General features: G+C 38.2%; 1 protein-coding gene across 4 annotated transcripts in view; it reads left to right on the top strand.

The window, feature by feature from the left end:
- Positions 1-20,978, top strand: part of UACA (uveal autoantigen with coiled-coil domains and ankyrin repeats) — a 141,113-nt gene that overhangs the window by 35,192 nt on the left and 84,943 nt on the right. For 3 of the 4 annotated variants that reach the window (XM_027851712.1, XM_027851709.1, XM_027851711.1), the window contains exon 1: positions 2,129-2,238. The exons of the other annotated variant lie outside the window; for it this stretch is intronic. In XM_027851712.1, coding sequence (XP_027707513.1) covers positions 2,164-2,238 — 75 coding nt within the window. In that variant the 5' untranslated portion in view covers positions 2,129-2,163. Of the gene's footprint in view, positions 1-2,128; positions 2,239-20,978 lie in introns of those variants that run through there. 4 annotated transcript variants of the gene reach the window in all.

Raw genomic sequence — 20,978 nt, 5'->3', positions numbered from 1 at the left:
GTAATTTAACCTCTGTGTCCTAGGCAATTCTCTAAGTGTCTCCAAAGTAGACACTGTAAGTTGCAGGATGGGTGATCCATGTTGATAAGGGCAGTTTCCTCACTCGGAGTCCCTATATCAATGAAGAAATCAGACATGAACTCCCCCATTTCCTCCTCTTTTTCTACCCCCATTCAACAAATTCCCTAATTACAGGTTTCCTAATCCAACTGTTAGTAGTTGGTAGCTTTGTGTGGTGTGGTGTGTGTGTGTGTGTATGTGTATGTGTGTATGTGAGTGTGCGCATGTGTAAGAGTAGGCATTACAGTCAGTTTTGCTGTAATGCTTGTTTTGAAATCATGAATTTGTTTGCACTCAATTGATATATTAGGCAACAATTTGAGATAACACAAATTTCAAAAAATTTATATTTGTTTATACATTATTTCATCCTTGAGAAACAGGGAGAATACAGAAAATGACCCTACAATAAGTCACAAGCTACAGCCCTTCTGATGCCTACTTCCACAAGCTGGAGGTCTTTTTCAAAGTAAAGTGCCAAATTTATTGTTTATCTTCTGGTACAGTTGGAGCTGTAGGCAGAGGCAGACTAATCCTCACCCATACAATCTCCTGTGGCAGCAGCTCCTGGCCCTTGTGCCCTGGACTTGAGGCCTGCTGAGGCCATCCTCTTCCCTGTAACCATGGGCTTTGCCAGCTTGGACCATGGAAACAAGATATAGGTCAAACAGCAGCCCAATGCCAGGAGGCTGACACCATTTGTTGTAGTATTCATGTATTTCTTAACCATTTAACATGTAAAACTATGCTACTGTTTTCATTAGGTTTCTTTTTTTTTTATGTCACTGACAAAGTTTTTGAGTGTTTTGCCTCTAACTCTATTTCTCCCATGTGTTTTTTTAAACTTCTCAATAAGTTTTACCCCATAAGACTTTTATTGCTTGATTTTGAATAGCTTAATGATTTTTTAGGAACTCGTATTTCACATTATAGGAGAACTGACTGAAATACTCACCACCTCTCCCCTTGCCCCTAAGGCCATCAACGGCTAACAATTGGATTAAGAAGACAGGAATGAGTGAGGGGTAGGAAAGAGAGCATTCCAGGGAGGGGGAGATAGCGGTAGGAGACATTGGAATGTAAAGGAGCAAGTAGCCATTTTGACTGGAAAGTAGAATGTGTGAGGGCAAGTAATGGGAAATAAGTCTGGAAAGATGATGAACCAAGAATTAACACAACTGGATATTTGATTGGATACAATGCTTGAAAGAGACAAGTAGGGGCAGCGAAGTGGCACAGTGGATAGAGCACTGGCCCTGGAGTCAGGAGGACCTGAGTTCAAATCCGGTCTCAGACCAAACACTTGACACTAGCTGTGTGACCCCGGGCAAGTCACTTAACCCCATTGCCTAGCCAAAAAAAAAAAAAAAAAAAGAAAGAAAAAAACAAGTAGCCAACGATAACTTATTTGACAAAATGAGCCCTGAAACATTAAATAGGATCAATGAGGAGAAAATCCAGCTCCTCTCTAAACTCTTCTGGTTCAATGTTGTTTTGTTAATAACCTTCAAGACAGGGGCTATCTTTTGCCTCTTTTTGTATCCCCAGATCTTAGCCCAGTGCGTAGCACGTAGTAGGCCCTTAATAAATGTTGATTGAATTGACTTGAACCAAACCCATTTTATATGGGAAAGCTCACGTGGGCGGTCATAGCCCCAGTAGGAGCCTTGGCCAGAGCGGCCAGAGGATTGGCGAATCTAGCCTAGCCCGGAGGCCACGCTCCTGGGGTACCAATGCCGCCTCCAACGCACCCAGCTCCCACCCCTTCTGCCTCTTCCCTTGAAATCTCAGCAGGTTTGCATCCCAACAAACTTTCTTAGGGAAAGAAGAGGATGGGGGCGGAGAAGAAATTTAAAGGGGAAGTCCCTCCCCTTTCACGAATCCCTATTGGTCCGGGCCGGCTCCCCTCCCTCTTCAGGGCCGCTGGAGGATTGGCTGGGAGGTGGGGCGGGAACCCCCGAGGCGGCTCCCCCCGTCGGGGTCCTCCCCGGCCGCCCCTCCCCCTCCCCAGGTGGCAGGTGGGGCGGGGAAGGAGCGTCTTGCGCGCCCTGCAGCCCGCGAGCTTCTGCGCCCTCGCGACAGCCGGGCCGAGCGCTGGAGACCATGAAGAGCCTCAAGTCTCGGCTGAAGAGGCAAGAGGGGCCTGCCCCAGCCCCTGCCAGCGGGGCAGCCTGCCCGGTAAGTGCCGCCCGCACCGGGGCGTCCCGGCCTCCGGGTCTCCGGCGTACGCTCCGCTCTCCCTTCGCTCCCATCCCCGGGGCCAGTCTGCTTCTGAACCCTCCGATCTCCCTCCCCCGGCCTCTTCCGGGGACCCTCCGGGGCGACGGTCCGTCCGCGGGGGACTGACGGGACGAGCGAGACTCTGGCCCCGGGGGGCGGGCGAGACGAAGGCCCGGGGGGAGGGACCGACGGGACGAAAGCCTGGGGCCGGTCGGGTGGGGATGTCGCCCTCGGGCTAGGCGCGGAAGGGCCGCCCATCCCCAGCCCTCGCGCGGCACCCCACTCGAGGGTCTGGGCCCCGTGGCGGGGACGAGGTCCGGAGGGTCCCGTGCAGGGAGGAGGGGGCGGCCGGGCTCGGGGCGCAGCGTTGCGCTCATTGCGCGTGAGATTTGCAAAGTCCGAATGTGGCTTTCCAGCTTTGCCGAAGGCAGTGCAGTGTGGAGGATGGAAACGGAAGCTGGAATGGTGTTGGGAGGTCGGGGGAGACATCGTGGGCTCGTGCAAGCTCCTAGAAAGTTTATGCCGTGGCGAAATCCGCGATACTTCACTGTGATGTGTAGACAGTACAGAGACTCAACTTAGAAGCTCCAAGGGAACTCCAGGGTATCGTTGGGGAACTTCCTGAGACTTGATAACGTTGACAGTTTAAGGTAATGGAAATGTGATCTAAACCCGAGGATGCAAAAAGAAAAAAAGAAAAAGGTCTTGTTCAACCAGAAACCTGTAGAAGATAGAATCTCGAGACTAGTCTCATTTCTTATTTTCCTAGAATGCTCAAAACAGGATCTTCCCCATCTTCCTGAAAAATCGATCGCCTCCCAAAACTTACAGGGATTATTCAAGTCACTATATAATTCCTGACCTGGTGGATAGAGTGCTGGACTTGAAGTTAGGAAGATCTGACCTCAAAATCCTGCCTTAGATACTTACTGACTCACTTAGTTTCCTCTTCTGTAAAATCAGGGTAAGAACAGCACCTGATTTCAGGTTGTTGAAAGGATCAAATGAGAAATTTTATGTAAAAATGATTTGCAAACCTTAAAGCGCCGTTTTCTCTTCTTTTTACATTTCTGTCTGGCTTAATAAATTTTTCCCCCCTAGGATTAGTTAACTTGTAAATGAAAGTAAGTTGTGTGAGGACCAGGGTCTGTACCCCAGATTTCTTAAAAGATGTGTTGATTATGAATAGTATGAACATTTGAGGAGGCATGCTCCTTACGGCCTTTGAAATTTGTTTGCCTTTCCAGACTTAGATATACTAACCCTTCAAGTACTTTTAAACTTCAGTCAAACTGGCCTATTTCCTGTACCCTCATTACAAGACCATCTCTCCCCCTTTCTGCCTTAGTACCCCTCAGCAGTGCCCCATATCTAGAATGAACGTCTTTTCACCTCTGCCTCAGTTTAAACAGAATCTCTTGCTTTTTCCTGATAGCCTTATGTTAGGACCTCCTGTGTTCCCTCCCCCCCCCAAAAAACCCTTTTCCTTATACTTATTTTGTATTAAATTACGTAAGCATGTTGTTTTCCTCAGTAAAATGGAAGCACCTTTAGGGCTGGCAGTTTTTCATATTCGTCTTCATATTCCTTTGTATTGTAATCTAACACAACACTTAGAACTGAATTGGCACCTAATATGTGTTTGTTGATTGAATGATTAAAAAAGAATTTTGTGAGAGGCAGTATTGACCTAGGTTCAAGTCATACCTGGGCAAATCCAGCCTCTACCAGGCCACTGTATAAGACTAAATTACTGAACAGTTGTGGATCTGCATTGGTAGAGGGACTTCTCTCACTAGGACCTCTCTCTGCCCAATGAAATCACAGGTTTGAAACAAAAAAGAAAGAAAAAAATTGTTAAACTAGTGAGAAATCATCTCCTCTCTTCCCCTCTTCTTCTCTCCCCTCCCATCCCCTGCCCTCTCCTCTCTTTTCTCCTATCCTCTGTCCTTCTCTTCCTTAATTCCTTTCTTCCTCTCCTTCTTTCCCTCCCTCATGGGCCACTGAGACTTTTAGTACCTTGCTTAGGGTCATACAGCCTGAATGCCTTTGAGTTGGGACTTAAATTTCATGTACCTGAATGGGGAGTCTGCCTATCAATGTTATTGTTCTTAAGAACTGGGAAAATGTTACTAGTATCAGAGAAAGTCATAATATTATTCTTCTATAAACATCTTACTTCATTAGATTCCAGGTTACTTAGACCAGAGACAGTTCATCACAAGAAGTTTACACAACGTGATAAAACACTGCATAATTTCATACTAATCCCTCCAAAAGCCCATGCGATGTTTGGGATTTTTAAAAATTATCAGTGTGATATTTCGCGTTTTACAAACTTGCAAGCTGAGAGACAACTTTCTGAATTTATTAACCTTCCAACTTAATTGTACTTTTAAGTCTCTCAAAATGAAGGAATTAAAGGTTAAGAAAAATTCCCTAAATGTATTAAGAAATGCCTGAGTTAAAGTAAAAAATCCCATAAGGTTTCAAATTATATGGGAGTGATGATTAATTATATAATTGGTTAATTTGATTTTTAGAAAATTCACAAAAAGGAGACATTTCCCTTTTCGTGGTTTAAAAACTCCAAATTCTTGACACATGATCAATTTCATCATAATTACAATGAACACTGTTCTCTTAGTTTTGCTTACTTCACTTTGTATCAGTTCATTCAAGGCTTCCTTGGTTCCTCTGAAATTATCCCTTTTGTCATTTCTTTTTTTTTTCTTTCTTTTTTTGGGGGGGGTTAGGTAATGGGGTTAAGTGACTTGCCCAGGGTCACACAGCTAGTTAAGTATTATATGTCGGAGGTTGGATTTGAACTCAGGTACTCCTGAATCCAGGGCTGGTGCTCTATCCACTGTGCCACCTAGCTGCCCCCCCTTTTGTCATTTCTTGAAGCACAATAATAACAAAAATTAGCTTGGTTCACTTGGCTTCAGAAATTTTAAAAGATTACATTTAAAAGAAATATTGTGGTTGTTGTATACTCATTAGTTTGCATATAATATATGTGGAAATGTAGTGTTAGACCAGACGTTCCCAAACTTATTTGGCCTATAGCCTCCTTTCTAAAAAATACTCAGTGCCCTCCTGGAAGTCTACTTTCTTTAACCCTTTAATGGTTTTTCTAAAAAAAAAAACCACAATTGCTGTATTTCAAAAAATATAAAATAAAATGCATCTTAAATTTAATAATTTATTGTAAATTTGTCAGCTTTTTCCTTCTTTGAAATTTTGATGACACAATATTGCATCATGTAACCATATAGTATTGTATTGTAAACAAGTCATTACACTCCCATATTACTCCCAATACGTGCTGGACCTGGTAGTCCATGCTGGACTTCCTTACATTAATGCACCGCAGTTTATTTGAGCATTCCTTTATTGTTGGACATTTAGGTATCTTCAGATTTTTAAAATTACATGTAATGCTTTTTTAAAGAAAATCTTTGAACAGATATGACTGGCCTGGGCATTTTTCCTTAAAATGGAGGTTTTGGGAGGAATCAGCCAATCAGAAGAAGGGGCTGCAGGCATGGAGAGTAGTTCTAGGGTGAGAGATCCAGGGGTGGAGGGAACTTGCAGGCTGAGGCTTCTTTGGCTTGGTAGAGCAAGTCCAGAGAGTTAGAAGTGAATGGAGCTTGGAAAGGAACGAAGGATTAAAGAATTGCCTTCCATAATTGAGATATATATTCTTTTATATTTATTCCATCTGTCGTACAGGTATTTGTATGTTCTGTCATCAATTTGAAATTCAAAGAAGATATTATATAAGAGCAATCAATTAAATAGTAAGCATTTATTAAATCCCTGCTTTGTCAGAGGCATTGTCCTAGGTTCTAGGAATAGAAGGACAAAAATGAGGTAGTTCCTCAGTCACTGGCCTCAAGATGCTTACGTTTAATGAGGGGAGACAACATGTACATATGTTAGTGTGTATATGTGTGTGTGTATACACATACACTAGAAGTGGTTTGTCATGTCCTTCCCCAGCTCATTTTATAGATGAGGAAACTGTGGCAAATGGGGTTAAGTGACTTGCCCAGGGTCACACAGCTATTAAGTGTCTGAGGCCAGATTTGCACTCAGGAAGATGAATCTTTCTGACTCTAGGCCCCAAACTCTATCCACTGTGCCACCTAGCTGCATATTTATTTAACACATATTTTTACATACACAATAAGTAACAATGTAATTTTTAGGGGCAAGGCACTAGTAGCTTGGGGGAATTGGGAAAAACATCATGAAGGTATATGAGCTGAGTGAAATTGGGGATTCTAAGATTTGTTTAAATCTATTTCCCATCAAGCTGTAAAATTCTTCACAATAAAGTACTTCAAGCTTAGCTCAGTTTTGGAAAGCTTATTGTCTGATTGGTTGCAGGCAGATGACCATAGCAGCTCTTGAAAAGTTGTTGAGAGGTTATGATCTGTGTTGATGGGAAAAAGTCTCACACCACCAAAATCTCAGATTTTTTAAAGTTTTGAATTAAATATGAGAGTAATCCAATCTCTTGCTTTAGATGGTCCTGCTTCAAGTATTTCCTTTTCCTTTCTTTCTGAAAGCCAATATTGCACAGCTAAGTAAATGGTACGCTCAGTTGTACCCTAACTTCTTTTGAAGGTCAAACACTATGCTTCATGAACCAGTTATTACTATATCATGCAAAATCTTGCTATTTTGGCACCTAGAAAAATTGCTGGCTTCTGCTTTATTCCAAATAGGAATTCAAAGCTGCTTGATGTGGCATTCTTGGTTATCTTGGGGGAAAGTAATTTTAACATTGAGCAGAGATTTGAATCATTTAGAACACAAGGCAATATGTATAATAGATATATCTATACATCTAAATATATGTGTATACACACACATAGACACATACAAACATACATATTTTGTTTTATTTTAGTTTTGAAAAGTGGATTGTGTTCCTTCCACAGAGAGGTAATTTGTGTACATTTGAAAAAATTGATTTTATAATAACTGTGACTTTTGTGTAATGTCTTAAATAATTAAAAGCACAAATTGTAATGTTTAGTTTCAACTTTTGAAATCTAATGAAATACTGTTTACTTGCATTAGTTAAATATGTAAACTTTAAATCAAAACTACATGTTAATTAAAGCTTTAGTCTGCAATATTTCCCTAGGATCTTCTTTCATTGTAGATCCTGGGCTACTTAACAAAAATACAAAGAGTAGAAGCTCTCTTTTTTTACTGTCAGACCTTTAACTGCTGCATTGCCATGGACTAGCATGTTTTGAATTAGAGTATTTTACTGTGAATTTCTTTGGCAGTTGTCTTCTGAAGGTGAACCTAAGTAATGAGCAAAGATCTTATTTACTCCTTTTAATAGGATTGCAATTGAGGATTGCATATCTTGAATATCGTATTTAAAAGATTATTTTTAAAAATCAGAATTTTATGTTTTAGTTATTCCTCAGTATTTGCCTTTGCGATTAAGAAAGAAAAGCTATAGACAAACTTTATGCTGTTTAAAAGCTACAGTATTTGAACTCACATAGATTACCTGGGGAGTTTGAGTTGAACAGTTTTCTTCAATTTGTTTATTGATTCCTGTTAAAGATTTAGTCTATAGTTAATGAAGGGAGAATAGCTTCATTAGGAGACTAAGTTTTCATCTTGGTTGGTTGGCAAGATTTATTGTGACTTAAGTCGCCATCATGATTGTATTTTATTAATCTTTATTGATTCAGTTTATAATTTTGTCAGTTTATATCTAATGTAGAGGCAGTCTGCCTGAGCAGATAAAAGAGTCAGGAAGATTTACATCCAAGACTCATCCTTAACATTTACTGGCAAAAGAAATTCTCTGTGCCCCAGCAACTCTCTGTAAGTAACTGAACAAGCATATATTAAATGACTTCTATGTGCCAGACACTGTACTAGGTGAAAGAGAGACAAATATAAGAGCGAGGCAGTTCTTTTAAGCCCTGTAAAGCTTGAAGAGCTTTCTTTCTACTACAGGGATACAGCTTATTTCTAAATAAGTAAAGGCTAAAGGAAGAATATATACAAAGTAAATACTACAAAGTTATTGGGGAGGACAAGCAGGAAAGGCCTCTTAAAGGAGATTGCATTTGAATTGAGTCTTGAAGGGAATTGGGGGAATATGGGAAAATGAGGAAGAGAAACTCATTTCAGAACAATTGGAAGGAGTTTTCCTCATCAGGAGTGAATTTCTCTACGTGAATGCTGTCGTAGGTCTGGAACCCTCATCTTTTTCCCTACCAACTCTGATATTGAGTTTCAGTTGGGGCAGGAATTTAGACTCAAGTACTATTACTTAAGAACCATAACCTTTGGGCTTTGCATCTGTTTTTTATGTCCTTTATGTAAACATTTACTGCTTTGCTACAGGTTATGCAAGATGTAAACCTTTGAATTTCATGGCACTTAGATTGGCAATCTTTATTATTATATTTTGTAACTACTGTCTGTCTTAACTTGGCCTGGGTAAGAGGTTAAATTGACTTTTGTAGTATGTGAATTTGTATATAAAATGAAAAGCAAAGCAGGAACATGCTGTATATGTATATGCTGTATACTTATAATGCACAGTTAATTAGATAACACATCTGGGGATCACAAAGCATTTACAGCTCTTTTGTGTGGGTTGTGAATAATTTTCATACCATTTCCAGGCTTAAGTATAGAGAAACAGTGGCATTGAGACTGAATTGGTTTAAATAGTAAGGCAGATTGATTATCTCATTCTGGAAATAGACCTGACCCTGACCCCTCCCTTCCTTCTTGAATATTTTAAAATTTAAATAATCTTATTTTCAGTTGGGTTAAACTCAAATGATGCAGAGTTGAAGAATAGAAATGTGGTTACATTAGTCAAGCAAGCATCATGATGAGGAATGGATTAGGTTATATTATTTTATAGATTCATGAATCTTAAATGAGAAAATGACTATTCCCTTTCCTTTAGGCAGGTAAATGTCAAAAGCCGTTTTCTTCTAAAAGAAGAGAGAGATAGAACCTTTTTTGGTTGGTCAAAAAGTTAATCCTTCAGTCCATCCGAATGAATTTGTCCTGAAAGACATATTGATGACATTTTTATAATAAAAAAATCACATTGTAGTGCTATAGTATTTAAAAGCAGAGTAATTGGAAGTAGTTTGATAAGAAGTAAATGTATAGTTAGTATTCAGCACTGGGCAAAATGTAAATTACTAGAAAAAATTTTGCTAAATTTGACTTAAAGAAATGACTACTAAATTACTGTGTATATGTGTGTGTGTGTGTGTTTAATGAGTAAATGCCAGCTACATGAAGCTATTGTGGAATTTTAAATCTTAAAGTACTGTAATTTTTTGGTGTGGAAAGGGAATAGACAGAAGGAAAAATGATGGCAATGGCTGAGCCAATATCTCCTTGTTTTAATTAGAAATTATTGTTAATTATAAATTTAGATTTTCTGTTCAGTCCTTAGATCAGTTTGTTGTGTTTTGTATGAGTCATCCAAGGAAGATGCCATTGGTTTGATGTGGGAGGAACTTGATAGATGACATAATTAAAGAAAAAAAAAGAAAAAAATTTATTAAAAATTTTTATTTTTTCCCAGTAACATGTAAAGACTAATTTTAACCTTCATTTAAAAAAATATTTTGAATTTCAGATTTTACTCTTCTTTATCTTCTTCCCTCAGATGGTAAGCAATTTGATATAGGTTATATCTGTGCAATCATGTAAAACATATTTCCATATTTGGGCATGTTGTGAAAGAACAAACAACAAATGAAAAAGTATGAAAAAAAGAAAATGAAAATAGTATGCTTCAATCTGCGTTCAGACTCTGTTCTTTCTCTGGAGGTAAATTTTATCATGAGTCTTGAAATGGTTTGGGTCATTGTATTGCTGAGAATAACTAAGTCAACTATAGTTGTTCATAGCACAAGGTTGCTGTTATGGTGTTTTTCTGGTTCTGCTCACTTTACTTTGCATCAGTTCATATAAGTTTTTGCAAGTTTTTCTGAAAGCATCCTGCTTGTCATTTGTTATAGAACAATAGTATTTAATTACATTCATATACCACAACTTGTTCAGTCATTCCCCAATTGATAGGCATCCCCTCAATTTCCAATTCTTAGCTACCACAAAAAGAGCTGCTATAAATATTTTTGTACGAATAGGTCCCTTTCCATTTTTTATAATCTCTTTGGGATACAGACGTAGTAGTGGTATTGCTGGATCAAAGGGATGCATAGTTTGATTGCCTTTTGGGCATAATTCCAAATTGCTCTCCAGAATGGTTGGATCAGTTCACAGCTCCACCAACAGTGCATTAGTGTCCCAGTTTTCCCATATCCTCTCCAACATTTATCATTTCCCTTTTCTTTCATATTGACAAATTTGATAGGTGTGAGGTGCTACCTCCAAGTTGTTTTAATTTGCAATTCTCTAATAGTGATTTAGAGCATGTTTTCAGATGATTATAGTTAGCTTTAATCTCTTTACCCGAAAACTGCCTGTTCATATCCTTTGACCATTTATCAATTGGACCATGACTTGTATTCTTATAAATTTGACTCAGTTCTCTATATATTTGAGAAATGAGGCCTTTATCAGAGACACTGGCTGTAAAAATTGTTCCCCTGCTTTCTGCTTTCCTTCTAATCTTGGTTGCATTGATTTTGTTTGCACAAAAGCATTTTAATTTAATATAATCAAAATTATCCATTTTATATTTTATAATGCTCTTTATCTCTTGTTTGGTCATAAATTCTTCCCTTCTCCATAGATCTGACAGGTAGACTATTCCTTGCTCTTCTGATTTGCTTATGATGTTACCCTTTAAGTTTAAATCATGTACCCTTTTTGACCTTATCTTGCTATATGGTGTAAGATGTTGGTCTATACCTAGTTTCTGCCATATTGTTTTCCAGTTTTCGCAGCAGTTTTTGTTAAATATGAGTTTTTGTCCTAGAAACTGGGGTCTTTGGGTTTATCAAACACTACTAGATTACGATGCTACTTTATTACTGTGTCTTGTGTACTTAATCTATTCTACTGATCTACCACTCTATTTCTTAGGCAGTATCAGCAAGTTTTGATGATTACTGCTTTATAATAAAGTTTGAGATCTGGTATGGCTAGTTCACTTTCCTTTGCATTTTTTTTCATGAATTCCCTTAATATTCTTGATTTTTTTGTTCTTTCATATGAATTTTGTTATTTTTTCTGACTCTATAAAATAATTTTTTGGTAGTTTGATATGACCCTGAATAAGTAAATTAATTTAGGTAGAACTGTCATTTTTATTATATTGACTTGACCTATCCATAAGCAATTGATATTTTTCCAGTTGTTTAGCTATGACTTTATTTGTGTGAAAAGTGTTTTGTAATTGTATTCCTATAGTTCCTGGGTTTGTCTTGGCAGATTGACTCAAGTATTTTATGTTGTCTATAGCTATTTTATTTTTTATTTTATTTTATTTTTTTTGCTAGGCGATGGGGTTAAGTGACTTGCCCAGGGTCACATAGCTAGTGAGTGTTATGGGTCTGAGGCCGGATTTGAACTCAGGTCCTCCTGACTCCAGGGCTGGTGCTCTATCCACTGCGCAACCTAGCTGCACCCTACAGCTATTTTAATTGAAATTTCTCTTGCTCTCTTGCTCTGCTGGGGCCTTGTTGGTTATATATAGAAATGCTGATGATTTTATGTGAGTTTATTTTATATCCTGCAACTGTGCTAAAGTTGTTAATTATTTCAAGTAGTTTTTTAGTTGATTCTCTAAGATTCTCTAAGCATACCATCAAATCTGCAGTGACAGTTTATTACTTCATTGCCTATTTCTTCAATTTCTTTTTCTCATCTTATTGCTATAGCTAACATTTCTAGTACAATATTGAATAATAGTGGTGATAATGGACATCCTTGCTTCACCATTGATCTTTTTAGGAAGGTTTCTAGCTTATCCCCATTACAGATAATGCTTATTGATGGTTTTAGATAGAAATTATTTATCATTTTAAGCAAAGGTCCCTTTATTCTTATACTCTCTAGTGTTTTTTAATAGTAATGGATACTGTATTTTGTCAAAAGCTTTTTCTGCATCTATTGAAATAATAATAATACGATTTGTGTTATTGATATGGTATTAATGTCATTATTGATATGATATCAGTTATCCTGATAGTTTCCTGATATTGAATCAACCCTGCATTCCTGGGAAAAATTCCACTTGTTCATAGTGTATTATCCTGATGATAAATTACTGTAATCTTCTTGCTAGTATTTTATTTACTTTTTTTTGCATCTATATTCATTAGGAAATTGGTCTGTTATTTTTTCTCTTTGTTTTGCATTCTTCCCGGTCTAGGTGTTAGCACCATATTTCTGTCATAAAAGGAATTTAGTAGCACTCCATCACCTATTTTTCCAAATAGTTTATATAGTATTGGAATTAATTGTTCTTTAAATGTTTTGTAGAATTCATTTGTGACCCTATCTGGTACTGGGGATTTTTTCTTAGGGAGTTCATTGATGGTTTGTTCAGTTTCTTTTTCTAAGATAGAGTTATTTAAGTATTCTATTTTCTCTTCTGTTAATCTGGACAATTTATATTGTTGTAAGTATTCATCTATTTCATTTAGATTGTCAGATTTATTGGCATATAATTGGGCAAAATAATTCCAAGTAATTGCTTTAATTTCCTCCTCACTGATGATGAATTATAATTATCTCTTTTCATTTTTGATCCTGGTAATTTGGTTTACTTCTTTTTTTAAAGTCATATTAACCAATGGTTTATTTATCTTATTGACTTTTTAATAAAACCAGTTCCTACTTTTATTTATTAATTCAGTAGTTTTCTTACTTTCAATTTTATTAATCTCACCTTTGGTTTTCAGGATTTCCAATTTGGTGTTTAATTGGGCTTTTAAAAATGTGGTTTTTTTCTAGGGTTTTTTTTTTTTTTTAGTTGTATGCCCAATTCATTGATCTGCGCTCTCTCTGTTTTACTGATGTAAATAAGAGTTTAGAGATATAAAGTTTCCCCTAAATACTGCTGTGGCTGCATCCCATAAATTTTCATATGTTGTCTCATTGTTATCATTTTTATTTCATTTATTTATTTATTTATTTATTTTTGGCAATTGGTGTTAAGTGCCTTGCCCAGGGTCACACAGTTAGAAAGTGCCTGAGGCCAAATTTGGATTCAGGTCCTCCTGACTCCAGGGCTGGTGCTCTATCCATTGTGCCACCTAGCTACCCCTATTGTTATTATTCTTGGTAATTCAATCAGCGATGGTTTCTGTGATTTGTTCTTTGATCCACTCGTTCTTTTGGATTAGATTTAGTTTCTAATTAATTTTAATCTATCTTTCCACTGCTGTTTATTGAATGTAATTTTTATTGTATTTTGATCAGAAAAGGATACATTTAATTGCCTTTCTACATTTGCCAGGTTTTTTGCCCTAATACATGGTCAATTTTTGTGTAGTTGCCGTGTACCACTGAGAAAAAATAAGTGTATTTTTTTCTATCCCCATTCACTTTTCTCCAGAGGTCTATCATATCTAACTTTTCTAAAATTCTGTTTATCTCCTTTCTTGTTTATTTTGTGGTTAGATTTATCTAGTTCTGAGAGGGAAAGTTAAGGTCCCCCACTAGTATAGTTTTACTATCTATTTCTTCCTGTTACTCACTTAATTTTCCCTTTTAAGAGTTTGGATGCTATACTACTTGGTACATATATGTTTAGTATTGATATTATTTCATTGCTTGTGGTACCTTTTAGCAAAATATAGTTTCCTTCTTTTCCTCTAACCAAAAGAGGATTAGATTTTGTTTTTGCTTTGTCTGAGATCATGATTGCTACCCCTGCTTTTTTAGCTTCACCTAAAACATAATATATTCTGCTCTAGCTCCTCACCTTTACTCTCTGTGTGTCTCTTTGCTTCAACTATATTTCTTGTAAACAACATAGTCTAGGATTCTGGTTTTTAATCCACTTTGCTATTTGCTTCTGTTTTATGGGTGAGTTCATCCCATTCACATTCACAGTTATGATTACTGTGTATTTCCTTCCATTCTATTTTTCTTCCTGTTTATCCTTTTCTTTTTACCATTTCCCTCCTCACCAGCATTTTGCTTCTGACCACTGCCTTCCCCACTGTCCTCCCTTCTGTCAGTCCTACCCTTTAACCCCTTCCTCTCCTGCTTTCCTAACTGATTGTGTAAGTTATTAACTCTTTGAGCCAATTCCAATGAGAGTAATGTTCAAGTGATGTCCACTGTCCTGGCCCCCATCTTCCTCTCCATTGTAATAGTTCTTTTGCACCTCTTCATGTGAGATAATTTACCCCATTCTATTTCTTCCTTCCTTCTGCTCCCAGTGTAATACTCTTTCTCACCCCTTAATTTTTTTTTTTTTGGATGTCATCCCATCAAAGTCTCTGTCTATGCCCTGTCTATGTGTGCTTCTAACTGCTCTAATAGTGATACAGTTCTTAAGAATTACAAGAATCATCTTTCAATGTAGGGATGCAAACAGTTTAACCTTATTGAATCCCTTATGCTTTCTCTTTCCTTTTTTTACCATTTTGTGCTTCTCTTGAGTCTTGTATTTGAGGATCAAATTTTTTGTTCAGCTCTGGTCTTTTCATCAAGAAAGATGGGAAGTCCTCTTTCATTGAATGACCATTTTTTTTTTTTCTCCTGAAGGGATTATGCTCAGTTTTGATGGGTAGGTGATTCTTGGTTGAATCCTAGCTCCTTTGCCTTCCAGAATATCGTATTCTATGCCCTCTGATCCTTTAATGTAGAAGCTGCTAAATCCTGTGTAATCCTAACTGTGGCTCCATGATATTTGAACTGTTTCTTTCTTGCTGCTTGCAATATTTTCTCCTCGACCTGGGAATTCTAGAATTTGGCTATAATGTTACTGGGGGTTTTCATTTTGGGATCTCCTTCAGAAGGTGATTAGTGGATTCTTTGAATTTCTATTTTAACCTCTGTTTCTAGGATGTCAGGGCTATTTTTTTAGATAATTTCTTGAAGTATGATGTCCAGGCCTTTTTTTTTATTGTAGTTTTCAGGTAGTCCAGTATTTCTTAAATTATCTCACTTGGATCTATTTTCCAGGCCAGTTGTTTTTCCAGTGAGATATTTTACATTTTCTTCTATATTTTCATTCTTTTGATTTTGTTTGATTTTTGATGTCCCATAGAGTCATTAGATTCCAGTTGTCCAATTCTAATTTTTAAGGAGTTATTTTTGCCAGTCCACTTTTTTTTTTTAACCTCATTTTCCATTTGGCTAATTCTACTTTTTAAGGAGTTGTTTCTTCAGTAAATTTTTGTACAACTTTTCTCATTTTTGGTGCTTCATTTATTAAACTGTTGACTCTTTTTTTCATGATTCTCTTGCATCATTCTCATTTCTTTTCCCAATTTTTTTTCTATCTTTATTGTTTGATTTTTAAAGTCCTTTTTGAGCTCTTCTAGGAGTTCTTTTTGGGCCTGGGACCAATTCTCATTTTTCTTTGAGCTTTTGAATGTAGGCTTTTTTAACATTGTTATACTCTTCTGAGTTTGTGTTTTGATCTTCCCTGTCGCTATGATAACCTTTCATGGTCAGGTTCTTTTTTCTTTTTTTGGCTAATTTTTCTAGCCTATTTGATTACTTTTAAAGTTGAGCTCTGCTTCTGGGATGGAAGGAGTCAAGCTCTTGTGCCTAGGATTGCAGGCCCTAGCTTGTAGTTGGGGTTGCACAGGTGCTACAGAGGGTCTGACAATTCTCCTGATGCTGTTCGGGGTGCTGGCTGTTGGGAGGCCTGGCCACTCACCTTGTTCTGTGCTGGGACACATAAGATGCTGGTGCTGTGTTAGGGCCCATTGCGGCCTGGCCATTCACCTAGAGCTGTGCTGAGGCCCAGAGTTGGCCGGGGGGTGCTGTTATGGGGGCCAAAGGGTAGGGGGGGTGGCCTTTCTCCTGCTGCTGCACTGGGGCTGCAAGGCCTTGTTCACTGACCTGTGCTGGGGCTCTGGGTCTCCCATTGGCTTTCTGAGACAGGGCTTGCTGCTGGCTTGCCAGGACACTTCTTGTCCTGAACTGAGCTCAACCTCGGCCCCCCCTTTTTTTAACCTGAGACATACCTTTTCTGCTGACCTTCCAAGTTGTCTTCGTCTAGAAAACTGTTTTACCCCATCTTTTTTGTTGGTTTTGCCTTTTTTGAATTCATTTTGAGGTGCTGTTTTATAGTTGTTGAAGGTGAATTTGGGAGAGTTCAGGTGATTTCCTTCTTATTCTACCATCATATCTCCTGGAAGTCCACAAATTTCTTGGGTAAAGATTTAGATGTGATACAAAAGAATGAAATTAATGTGTTATTTATATGTATATGTATCTCTATCTATCTATGTACTCAGTGTTTGATTAGTTTTATTTTCACCAAGAAGTTATTATACAAAAGCTATATGTAAAATTGAATACCCTAAAATTCATCTGTAACAGATAAGTTGTCATTTTCTTGTTTGTCTTATCCACCATGTTTCTGGAGAACTGATTTTTCATTGGTGTAGAGAATTCTTTCCTATGGAAACTTCTATGCACATTGAGATTTCCACTGTGATTTATAGTCTTAGAGAATTGTCCAGGGCATTGGAAAGGTTAAATGATTTGCCCATGTTCACATAGAATGGACAGATGAGAACAATTTATTTCAATGGCCATAAAGATGACTGAAGCAGTACTGTAGAGAGCTTAGAACTTAGGCATTGAAGATGCCAAAGTCATCCACTGCATCCTAGGGCATTGCCAGTATTGACTTTTGCTCCGCTACTGGATTTTAATGACTCAGGAAGAGAGTGAGGCTGAGGATCTGCCTCAATCCAGTTCCCACACAGATCATTGGTTCTCTTCAAAAACAAAGGATGAATAACAACAACAATATATCAGAAGCAGATCTTCCTGACTCCCCCTATCCCTGCAAAGACTTGTTGCTCTCTTACTCCAACATGCACCTCAGGTGGACTACAAGTTCCGTATCAGGCAGTAGTGGTTAATGGCAGTCAAAAAAGCTATCTTAGTTCTTAGGCTACCTAAAAGGCTTAGCTTCTGTGAAAAAGGAGGTGTCAGTTTTGTCACATATTTTACCTTGGTCGGACCATATCTGAGTTATTGTATTCATTTCTGGACAACACATTTTAGAGAAAACATTGGTAAGCTGAAGAATGTCTAGTGGAAGACAACAGGATACTGAAAGGCTTGTAATCCATGACATATAAAGATCATTTGAAGGAACTGGAGATATTTAGCCTGGAGAATACTAGAAGGCCTACTGGGGGAAAATAATAGCTGCCTTCATATGCTGAAAGGTTGGCCTTTGGAACAAGGATTCTGTTGTATTTAGCTCCTGAGGGCAGAACTGGGAGCACTGAGTAGAATCTGCAAAGATACTAATTTAGGCTTCCTGTCTGTAAACATTTCCAATAGGGAGTGGGCTGCCTTAAGACGTAGGGCTCCCTCCTCACTGGAAATGTTCTAGCAGAGGCCAAATGATTACTTTTTAGGCTTATTGTAGTGGGGATGCTTTTTAAGGTATGGTTTGGTCTAGATTAGAGGTGTCATATATAACAGTCCTGCATGAAACCCACCCAGATTAAAATGTAATAGAGAAATATTTTAAAAAATTAAAAATACAATAAAACATATATAATATTAACATATTGTCTTCTAAGTCAAAATGTGACTAGGGATCCTTATGTATGCTTTAGTGGCCCTGTTTCTATTTGAGTTTGATACCACTGGTCTAGATGGCCACTGGGATCCCTTTTAACTCTAGAATTTATTGATTCTGTGATTTCATTTATGTAAGCATTCTTTCCAATCAATTAAGCATTGAAGTATAAGTAATATTACAGTATATACCAGGTTTTATTCTAAAAGTTGTGGATACAAAGAAAAAGCAAAAACAGTCCCTATCACAAAGTGCTTACATTCTAATGGGGGAGACAACATGTACATAAATATATGCTAGATACATACAGAGAAGATAGAAGGTAATATTAAACTGGAACTAATTAGTAGCTGGGAAGGACAGTAAAGGCCTCTGGCAGAAGGTGACATATGAGCTGAGTCTTAAAGGAAACCAAAGATCCAAAGAGACAGAAGTAAAGATGGAGAACATTCTAGACATGCAACACAGCCATACGGAAAGGCATGGGAGATGGAATGTCATCATGTGTGGGAGACAGCAAGTAAGTCATAATGGCTACACTGCACATTGCATACTGAGAACTAAGGCATAATAATAAATGCATAATAATAAATCGTACAATGTAGGATTAGGCTAGATTGTGAAGAATTTTAAATGCCAGACGACTTTATATTTGATTCTGGAGGTAATAGGGACTCATTGGAATTTATTAAGTAAGGGTGTGACCCTACTCCTACAGAAAAATTTTGTGCTTTAGGAAAATCACTTTGGCAACTGTGTGGTGGTTGGATTGGAGTGGGGAGAGACTGGAGGGAGGGAGACGAATTACAAGTCTATTGTAATCATCAGAGCAAGAGGTGATAAGACTGTTCTGGGGGGATGGTTATGTGAATGGAGAGACAGGAATGTCTGAGATGTCGTGGGGAAAGAAGCAACAAGAAATGGCAATTGATTGGAAGTGTCGAGTGAGAGTGAATGAGGAGTTGAGGGTGACACTAAGATTACAGACTTGGTGACTGGGAGGATGGTGGTGCTTTTGAAAGTAATGGGGAATTTTGGAAGAGGAATGGGTTTTAGGAGAAAGATAATGAATTCTCTTTTGGATGTGTTGACTTTTAGAAATGCCTCTGGGACATACCCTTGGAAATGTCCAATAGGCAGCTGGTGATGCAGGGCTGGAACTCAGAAGAGAGAGATTGGGGGGGGTGATATATAGATCCCCACAGATTGCTTATACCATATTAGAGCTGATCAGACTGCCAAATTAAAGGGTGAAGAGAAGAGTGGAAGTCAGTCCTGTGGGGATATACATGGATGAAGAGCCAGCAAAGGATATTCAGAAATGGTTAGAGAGGTAGGTGGAGAACCAAGGGAGAACGATATCATGAAAACCTAGAGAGTAGAGAGGGTGGCCAGCAGTCTCAAATGGTGCAAAGACGTCAAGAAGGATGAGGATTGAGAAGAGGCCATTAGATGTGGCAAGTAACTGGGGCTTTGGAAAGAGCAGTTTCAGTTCAGTGATGATATGACAAACCAGATTGCAGACCAGATTAGAAGACTATTGCAACCCATTCATACCTTTCCATCCTTTTCAACTCTTGTCTATTTCCATTTCTTCCCATAAGTTCTCCATCTGGTATTCTCTGAATGTAATAGCGACTTTTTTCACTTTCTCTTGACATCTTGAGGATACCGCTCTACCATGTGGACTTTTTAAGCATTTATCTTTTGCTCTTGTCTAATGACCATACTATCTTTTTTTGATTATACATTTATTTCTTGTTATGCTTTTATAACATTTTTCTTTTGTAATTCCTCATTTGTGATGTATCACATCTCCTCATCCTATTGTGTGCTTCTTTATTGCTTTTTTGGGTAATTTTTAACTTCATTTTTGGGAAGATTTTAGTGTTCTATGACTTGAAACCATTTACCATCACCAAAAAGATATTGGTATGAAAAAGATAAACTTTTCATTTCAGAGAAAAGCTTGAGGTCATTAAAATTTTTGGCAGTTTTCTGTAGGCAATCCAGCCTGTTTTCTTCCTCTTGGATGCTGGGCCCAACTCACTGTTTACTGATGGGGGTTATAAACTCATTGGACTGCATTTATTCGTAGAAATCTCTGTTGATGTAAGATAGCTGGAAATAGACCATCTCTTTTTTACTTTGTTTATTATGTTGTTTCATTTAAAACAAACTATGTGTATATACATAATATTTGTCCTCGTGTTATTTTGGGACCAAAATATACAGGAAAAAGTATAGTTCAATAATTAGTTAATACCTGCCCTCTACAGTTCTGTGAACTTCCTTTCTAGTCTTGTTTGACTTCTCTCATTATACTTTCTGCTGCTTCTGGCTGCTTTACCACCATGCTCAAAGCTGACATCTTTCCTGACTCCATGGTTTTCAAAAGTAATTATTCTCTGCTTACTACGTAAAAGCATATTTCTGTACCCCTGTCCTTTAAACATAAAAGTATTACTGTTAGGCATATAAACACCAATTACAATATACAAAATAATGGTGCACAGTCATAGGCCACATCCTGATTCCCATCTGTACAGACCTTCTTGGTCTTCCCTCCTCAATGCCTGCAAGCTTCTCACTGGCTCCCTGTACCGGCTGCGCCGACCTTGTGTTGGCCACGCCGACCCTCTCCTCCTATAAGGAGCAGGCTGCCAGAGTCATACTCACTCTCGAGTCTTTGGTTCTCAGCCGGATAAACACACAGAGATGAGCCATTGGGAGGCGCCAACACCAGAGCTTTATTCAGTGGCCATCACAGCAAGCCCAAGCAGCAAGGCCAGAGCAACAGAGCAGGAGCCAAGAGAGAGCACATGATCTGACCATGCTCATCCTTAAGTACCTACTTAGCCCCTCCTCCCCAGCTCGCTTACTAGCCAATGATTGTAGGGTCAGATACCGGAAGGGGCTGTCTGAGTTTAGCACACCAAGGGGGAGGGAGTGACGTAGGAGGCTAGGA

This window comes from Vombatus ursinus, unplaced genomic scaffold (assembly GCF_900497805.2).
Source record: "Vombatus ursinus unplaced genomic scaffold, bare-nosed wombat genome assembly UNPS02009205.1, whole genome shotgun sequence".
Classification (NCBI taxonomy): domain Eukaryota; kingdom Metazoa; phylum Chordata; class Mammalia; order Diprotodontia; family Vombatidae; genus Vombatus; species Vombatus ursinus.
The sequence above is the reverse complement of the archived record's forward strand: the minus strand, read 5'-3'. Positions and strand labels throughout refer to the sequence as shown.